The sequence below is a fragment of the Pseudopipra pipra genome, chromosome 18, assembly GCF_036250125.1.
Source record: "Pseudopipra pipra isolate bDixPip1 chromosome 18, bDixPip1.hap1, whole genome shotgun sequence".
Lineage (NCBI taxonomy): Eukaryota > Metazoa > Chordata > Aves > Passeriformes > Pipridae > Pseudopipra > Pseudopipra pipra.
This window is the reverse complement of record NC_087566.1, coordinates 7,495,771-7,504,229: the sequence shown is the minus strand read 5'-3', so window position 1 is coordinate 7,504,229 and position 8,459 is coordinate 7,495,771. Positions and strand designations below refer to the sequence as shown.

Here is an 8,459-nt window from a genome sequence, read left to right as displayed (position 1 = left end):
CCATGCAAACACTGGGCACTGCCCGGGGTGGAGCTGGGAGTGGTCACTGGAGGCTGGTGCTCCCTCAGCAGTGCTGGCACAGAGCAGAGCTGGGTGTCCCAGCCACGGCAGCTGCTGTGTGGGCACAGGGGGTCTGGGAGCACACAGCTGCTCTGCTGCTCCTCTTCTGCTCCTACAGGCTCTCCCAAGCCCCACACTTCACAGACTGGTATTCCCTGTTTGATACCCCTGTTCTGTGCAACCTCTTGGCCTGCACCCTTTTCCAGGGCTGTTTACAGGCTGAGATGGAGAGGGAGGAGCGTGTGCCATGCTCTTGTCTCCACATCCCTGAGCATAACGAGATATGATGTTCCTGCAGCTTGTTTTTGTTTGCTTACCTTTCCCAAGATGTACAGCAGTTCCTGCAACAGGTCAGTGCCCTGGTGGTGGAGGGGGCACACCCCTGTGGCACTGCCACACCTGGGTAAGTGGCACTGAACTGGTGCTCACAAAAGTGCTTTTGTGGTTGTTTCTAAGGTCGAGTTGTTCAATACAGACCCTCTGCAGGTTCCCCTGGGGGTGGTTTGAGCCCTCCCACTGTCACTGCCTCTCTATGCCTGCCGTGTGGAGCAGCAGAGGCAGGGATGGGGCACTGGGATGAGCACTGAGGTGGGCACTTGGGGCCAGGGTGCAGCACAGGTGGAGCTGAGGGGCCCAGACAGCCCCTTCCTGCACACAAACAGGCCGAACCTGCTCCTGTCCAGGGCAGGGATGGTGGTTCTTACCCTGGGGTGCCATAACTGCACCTGCCCTTCCCAGCCAGGGCTTCCCTTATTTGCAGCTTGACCTGAGTGGGGAGGGTTTTACTTTGACCATTTTCAGGCTAAATGGGGATTTCAGGGGCCTGTGAGTGCAGAGGACTTGACCTGGTGGAGCTGTGGTCTGTTCAGCTCCCCCAGCTCGAGAGGAGGAGCACAGAACTGCTGCTGGCTCCCACTGCTGGGGCTGTGCACCCCAAAACTCACCGAGCTGAGGAGTCCAGCACATCCTGTCGAGGTGGGGACACACATCCCCCTCCTCCCTTCTGTGCACTGGCCGAGGAAACGCTGCCTTGTGTAAATTTACATCTGACTGGCCAAATGAATGTTGTGTCGTTGCTGGCGGAGCAGCAGCGGCTCCGCTGCTCCCGCGTCGCGGCGGCAATCGAGGGGCTTGAGTTATAGCACAACTTATTCCGTTTTACAGCTCCTACAGCGTTAACAGATGTACAGGCGTCTGATCCAATCATGCAGCAAGAGATTTTGGGGCCAGTTCTTCCAGTTTTGACAGTGTGGAAGCCGGGAGCAGCCATACATTTTACAAACAAGAATAAACGACCCTTAGCAACATATGTCTGTGCTGGCAGCTCCGGCACAGCCCGGGAGCAGGCGCCCTGCGAGGCAGGAATGTGGCTGGGCACTGCATGGACAAAGCATCTGCCTCCCCCGTTATATTAATGAGGTGCAGGCACTAGAATCCCTATGTTGTAGGGCTGGATTTGCTGGGTAGGGACAAAGAGCTTGGAAAAACAAATGCCAGCCCAGAGCTGAGGAGCTTTATTTGTTTTAGAGCCTGTGTTTCATTGTAGTGGCTCTGCTCCTGCTGCCTCACTGGCCTCCGGTGCCGTGGGATCGATGGCAGGGGCAGCTCGGCCACGCTGGGACTTGGTGCACGAGGTCCCTGCTCCAGCCCTGTGTCCCCACCACTGGTCTGCTCCCAGCACAGGGAGGAGGGTACACCAGGGTCTGAGCAGTCACAGAATCCCAGAATCATTGAGGCTGGAAAAGCTCTCCAAGACCATCAAGTCCAATCTGTGCCAAATCCCTGCCTTGTCCCCCAGCCCAGAGCACTGAGTGCCACATCCAGTCGTTCCTTGGAGACCTTCAGGGATGGGGACTCCACTGCCTGCCTGGGCAGCCCCTTCAATGCCTGACCACCTTTTCCATGAGGAAATTCCTCCTGATGTCCAACCTGAATGTCCCCTTGAGGGGAGCTTGAGGCTGTTTCCTCTCATCCTGTCCCTTGTTCCCTGGGAGCAGAGCCCGCCCTGCCCCTCCCCAGCTCCCTCCTCCTGTCAGGGATTTGCAGAGAGTGAGAAGGTCCCCCCTGAGCCTCCTTTTCTCCAGGCTGAGCCCCCCCAGCTCCCTCAGCCTGAGGCCCCTCAGTGTAACAGCCAGAGGCTCCCTGGTGACCTCAGAGACACTCTCAGGACAGAAAGTCTGCTCCTGGCCCAGTTCTGGGCCACGCTCAGCCTTGTCTCTGCTCCCTCCTAAATTCAAACCCTGCACCAGCCTCCCTCTGCCTCAGCCCCCCAGAAACAACTGCTGTGGATAGAGAGGGAGAGGGGGGCTGCTGAGGGCACCCCAATAAATTTAATCTCTCCATCATATTAAAGCGTAGTAGCTAAATTTATTTCTCCTTGCAATCCAAACAATGCCAGCTTTGGTCCCAAACCAGTAGTGAGATTTCTTCCCCCAGCTGGAAAAAAAAAGGAACTACTATAAATCCCTCCCAGAGCTGATTTATGGAGCATTCATGAAGAATTTATATTGCAAAGGATTTTATTCAATTAGACTTGAAAAGCCTCTCGATTCCTGAGCTTCAGTAACGCTCCTGGAGCCAGAACTCCCATAAACCTGGATGGCCTGTCTGGAGCAGGCACTGGGGGAATGGCTGAGGTGACACTGAAGCTGACAGGACCATCCAAATCTAGAGCATTTGTCACTGGGATGTGTTCCAGGCTGAGGCTCAGAAAATTACTCCATGAAAAATGTGCGTTAACAATAGCCATGAAATATCTGCTTAAAAGCCAGGTGAGTGATGAGACAGGGGATCTGTTAGTGCTGGGTGTTCCTCGCTGCCCAAAAAGGGACACAGAGCCGGGGGCTCTTTTAGGAACAAGTATAAAGTTGTTTCTGATCAAATAATTGAACAGGGGAAGGTGCAGGATGGGTTTAAAAGCTGCCTCCACTTTAGTGGACAAGCCCTTGATGGGCATGACCTCCTTGCAGCCCACAGCCTTCCCTGGGGGAAGACTGAGACCACCAGGTCCTACATAGATTCTTCCCAATTATACTTCCAAGCTGGAAGGGGCTTGGACTTGGCTGCAAAGCTGGAATTGTGTGTGTTCTGTGCAGGACATGGGGGTGGGTGTGAGCTCACACTGCTGCTAGAATGTGCGTGGAATAGGAGTGTTCAGTCTCTTGGGAAGCTGGAACAGAGGATGTCTTCTCTGCTGAGCAGTGTTCTGCTCTCATGGTGTTTGCAGCCAGGTTTTCCAAGCTCTAGAATGTTCTCCAGGCCATGCTCCAGCCTGTTCTGCTGGGGGCTCCGTGGGGAAACGCTCCTGAGGTCGGCGTGGACACTGCGGGGTGTGAGACCAACCCTCGGGGTGTCAGCCCCTCTCACCCAGTGTGATAGGGGGGCCCCCCAACTGAGGCACTGCCAGGGCCCTGCTCCTCATCCCAACCCCTTTTCCTGCAACCTCAGTGCCCTGGGGGTGCCAACCCCAGGGCTCTGCTCCCCCAGCCAGTCCCTGTTCCGAGGGGCAGCTCCACCCAGAGTCAACCCCAGCACGACCCTGGGATTCAGCCTTTCCTCCTCTAACCCCTCCATCCTGTGAGCCCCATTCCTGGCAGAGGATGCACTGGACTGTCAGCACAAGAGACATTCCTCACATGCACAACAAGAGGCAGCCAGAGCCAAGGAATTCCTGGTGCATTCCTGTAAATCTGCACAGCTCAGCTCCAGCCGAGGCTGATGGATCGGAAGGGACTTGGAAGAGAAAAGCACACAGTGTTGAGTGTGACAATTTAGGGCCCTTTGGTAAAAGGAAGTTCACATTTATTATTTCAAAGCTGTGGACACAATTCCCAAATCCCTCCAGCTGCTGCTCCACACCAGCACTGTGAATGACACAGAGGACCTGATTGTTTTCTTCACTCCTCAGAGTCCTGTCTAGGCCTTCCCACAGCACCTGCCACTGCCCAGGGAAACAAAGGCATCTCCAAAGTGTTCTTGGAATTTTCCTGCCTCAACTCCAGTCTGGGAGCAGCAGTGACTCTGGGGCCATTGCCACACGGGATATGTGGACCAGGCCCAGTGAACAGAACAGCTGTTTTTGGGTCCCTTCCAACTCAGAATATTCTGTGATTCTGTTCCTCTTAGGATTTATCAACAAAGTCATGGTTATTTCACCTGGAGTTCTTGGCAGATCCCACTTCCAGTCCAGGATTGTTCTCTTTCCCATCCTTGATGGGCAAAATCAGTCTGCTGGATTCATCTTCCCATGGTAAAGGAAATAAACATTCCAGCTCCCTGCTATGGCTCAGGTTTTATATATATTTTCTCTTCCTTCCCTTCCTTCATTGCAGCATAACGTGCCAGGACGAAGAGATAGTCACTGAGCCTGGAAACCAAAGGAAAAGCAGGAAAACCACTTCAAAGATCTTATACCAGAAGCTTCTCAGGAGGCAAAACCCCGCAGTTTTTTCCCAAAACTACGGGAACACCATAAGGAATGCTTCAGTAGGACAGAATAAGGGTTTGGGATTATATTTTTTTTTACCTGTTTAAGTATTTGGCCACATTTGGATCTGCTTCCCCTGCTTGGACTAAAGGAACCACGCTGGAAAAAGCAAAGGAAAATGTTAGTGTTTAGCTTTCCAGCTCTGAGTGCACAAAGGGCTGTAATTTGCTGGAGCCCCTTCACTTCCCAACCTCCTCCAGGGTCCCCACTCTATCTGTGAAGGTTGTTGGGTTCCCCAGAGGAATCTGGGGGACATAAATGGTGCCAATAATGTTTGTGACTGTCCCAGAGGCTCCCAGCTCTGCTCCTCCAAGGATACTCATCCATGGCTATGACTGGACAGAGAGAGACTATTTACAAGGGCTACAGTGCCAGGACCAGGGGAAATGGCTTTCCACTGCCAGAGGGCAGGGTTAGATGGGATATTGGGAAGAATTCTTCCCTGTGAGAGGGGTGAGGCCCTGGCACAGGCTGCCCAGAGAAGCTGTGGCTGCCCCATCCCTGGAAGTGCCCAAGGCCAGGTTGGATGGGGGTGCAGAATCCCAGAATGGTTTGGGTTGGAAGGGACTTTAAAGCCCATCCAGTTCCACCCCCTGCCATGGGCAAGGACATCCCCCACTAGACCAGGCTGTTCCAAGCCCTGCCCAACCTGGCCTTGAAAACTTCCAGGGACACCTTAAGCCACTCAGAGCTTCCCTGGATCTTACACCTGCCAGTGCCCCACCTTCCCACATTTATCAGACCAGACAGGAGCTGAGCACAGAACTGCAGCTCAACACAACCCTGTCTGTGCTGTCTCAGCTCAGATGACCCAGCTGAGGGGAGGGAAGACACAGTCTGGCTCTGTGCCGCCTGCGCCCCTGGAATTGGATTAAACAAACAAAAGCTTGTCTCAAGCCCTGAGTGCAGCCCAGCCCTGGCTGGTGGCTCCCACTGCACTGGTTTGCTGCTGTTGTTGTGTCCCCATCCCCTTTTCCCAGTGTTGCCCCAGCACAGCACTCACCACCTCTCAGCCCGGCGGCACACAGCTCGGGAGAAATGGAGAGCAGCACTGCTCCTGCCTCCGGACTGGAACAGCAAGGAAACACCCCCTCAGTGTCTGCACCAACAGCACAGCCCCCCCCTCTGCTCCCTGGAAAAGCTGACCACCTCTCACACACGTGGGACTGATCCCTGTGCCAAGGCCAGGAGAGGGGAGGGACATCTGAGTGCAGCAGGATGGGGAAATTTAACTCCCAAATCCTCTCTGCTTTTATTTGGCATTTGTCAGTGGAAATAGTGGCTTCCCAACCTGTTTTCCTGTGGTAAGCGGTAGAGAAGGGCTCCCCTAAGGAAGTGAGTGAGCCTCCTGCAGTGGGTGAGAGGCACAGGCAGTACCTACGGGCAGGATGAAGGCTCTGAGGGGAGGGAGCTGCTCCGAGTAACTGTCAATCCACTGCTCCAGCTCCAGCACCGGCTTCTCGCTGAAAGACGTACGTTCTGCAGAGGGGAAAAGGAGAATCAGCTGAAAAAAAAGTGATTCAGAAACGATTCAGTTGACACGCAGAGATCTATTTTTGCTTTCCTTGGATCAGCAAGTCCTAAGAAAGCATCCCAAAAAATTCCTCCTGCTTCAGCAGGGCCAGGTGGGTGCTGGGCCAGTGCCTCAGGCTGCCTGACATCATTTGAGTGCCACAAGCACAGCAGCAGCTGGGACTGTGTGTGATTTACTCAGCACCCAGGGATGTGTGTGATTCACAGAATCCCAGAATCATTTGGGTTGGAAAAGCCCTCCAAGATCATCGATCCAACCTGTGACCAATCCCCACCTTGTCCCCCAGCCCAGAGCACTGAGTGCCACATCCAGTCATTCCATGGACACCTTCAGGAATGGGGACTCCACCACCTCCCTGGGCAGCCCCTTCCAATGCCTGACCACCCCTTCCATGAGGAAATTCCTCCTGATGTCCAATCTGAACATCCCCTGGCACAGCTCGAGGCTGTTTCCTCTTGTCCTGTCCCTTGTTCCCTGGGAGCAGAGCCTGACCCGCCCTGGCTCCACCCTCCTATCAGGGATTTGTAAAGAGTGAGAAGGTCCCCCTTGAGCCTCCTTTTCTCCAGGATGAGCCCCCCCCAGCTGCTCCTCCCTGTGCCTCACCTAACACCCTGACACTGCACAGCATCTAACCACCCACACAACCCCTTCCAGGCTGTGCCCAACTTTTGCCATCCCAGGAAAAGGCAGGACTTACTCCGGTGAGCCTCCCTGGCCGAGGAGAGTGGTGTGGCGAGGTTGGAGCCCACATCCTGCAGCATGCACTGGACCTGCACGTGGCACCAGGACAGAAACCACAAGTGCTGTCACTCCACCTTTGACATGCCAGGGGAGGTAGATCAAGATCCCACCCTTGCTGTGCCTCATCCCCAGCCTGCTGCAGAGGGAGCAGGGAAGTGCTCCCCAAATGCTGCTTGAGAAGCCAGATTAGCACATGCACTTGTTTTCACTGGCACATCAAACCAGCCTGGCTGAGTGCAGAACTCTTTGGCTGGCAGGACACCAGACCTCTGGGAAAGCAGGGACAAACTGCAAACAGCACTGCCATGTCCCCCTCCACACAGGGCATTTCACAACCTGGGATATGGGAGAGGCAGCCTGGAAAAGCTTCCTAAAATCTCCAATTAGCTCCTTCTGCATTCCTGTGCTCAGCAAAGTTAATTAGCCAAACTCACAGGCTGCCACCTATGTCACTGCTGTGCCTACGTGGGTCTGTGCCCCAATTTCAAACCCGAGGCTCTGTGACAACAAAACTTGTGTCCATAATGTGTATCTGACTTAACTCTGAATGAACCTAGAGATGAGTCTGCTGCCCATAAGTGATCACCTGATCTACCACTTTCCTTCTTGGTTAAAGAAATTACCTCTTAGAGAGTAGTCTAGGGAGTCTTAAGTATTTATTTATTTAAAGACTAAATGCATTGGATTCCTGTGAGTTTATGTTTCAGTAGCACAGATGCAGGGACTGCACTGGGTGAGGATTACCATTAATACTCACTTTGTGAAGCTGTCCAACAAAGGTGTGGCCCTTTTCACTGCTAAACTCACCAGCCAGCCTTGGTTAGAGCAAAAAAAAAAATAAAAAAATAAAAAAAGAGAGTCAATCACCACAAACACGATTCTCCACATGAAACCCCCCCGAGTTCGGCCCCTCCCGGCCGGAGTTACCCGATGGCGGAGCTCAGCTCATCCGTGGCTCCCAAGGCCTCGAAGATCCTGTCGCCCTTCGGCCGCCGCTCCCCGGTGAAGGTGCTGGAGAATCCTTTGGGAAAGGCAGGGGGGACGGGGGCGCTCAGGGGTCTGGGGTGGCCCTGCCCCGGTGCCCCCTCGGTGCCCCCCGGGCTCTACCTGAGTCCCCCGTCCGGGTGTAGATCCGCGGGGATCGGGCGGGGGGGTCACGACCGGGGGGATCGCGGGCGGAGCTGCGGGGGCACAAACCGTGAGGGAGGGACACACCGTGGGGTGGGGGGACACAGAGAGGAGCGGGAGGACATTGGGGGGGACACTGGGGGTGGAGGGGGACACACACCATGGGGGGCGGCACCGGGGGGACACGCGGTGAGGGGAGGACACACACTGTGGGGGAGCCACGCCTTGAGAGGGAAACGACACCGTGACGGGGTTTCGGCCCTCCCTCTCACCTGCCCTCCCCGCTCCGCCCCCGCCGCCCCGCCGCCCCCAGCGGCTCCCGCAGCCCCCGGCCCGCTATCGCCAGGGCCGCCCGCCGCCACATCCCTCCCGGCCGCCGTCCCCGCCGCCCCGTGACCCTGCGCGGCCGCCGTCCCGCCCCCCGGCCGCGCCCTCACCCCAGCGCCGCGCCACCGCGCGCCGCCGCCTCCCCATTGGCCAGCGCCGAGTCCCGCCCCCGCAGAGCTCGCG

The 8,459-nt window shown here is 55.7% G+C and overlaps 1 protein-coding gene across 2 annotated transcripts; it reads right to left on the bottom strand.

The window, feature by feature from the left end:
- Window positions 1–3,816: 3,816 nt before the first annotated feature.
- On the bottom strand, window positions 3,817–8,328 carry MMAB (metabolism of cobalamin associated B). Of its 2 annotated transcripts, XM_064674917.1 has the most exons (9): window positions 8,222–8,328; window positions 7,929–8,002; window positions 7,749–7,842; window positions 7,579–7,636; window positions 6,778–6,850; window positions 5,928–6,025; window positions 5,550–5,614; window positions 4,586–4,645; window positions 3,817–4,426 (listed from the first exon to the last, which is right to left on the bottom strand). In XM_064674917.1, the coding sequence occupies exons 1-9, from the start codon at window positions 8,311–8,313 to the stop codon at window positions 4,339–4,341; spliced, it is 702 nt and encodes a 233-aa protein (XP_064530987.1). In that variant the 5' UTR covers window positions 8,314–8,328; the 3' UTR covers window positions 3,817–4,338. The 2 variants fall into 2 exon arrangements, with proteins under 2 accessions (XP_064530987.1, XP_064530986.1); XM_064674916.1 differs by lacking the exon at window positions 8,222–8,328 and having other exon boundaries at window positions 7,929–8,211.
- Between the last annotated feature and the right edge of the window lie 131 nt (window positions 8,329–8,459).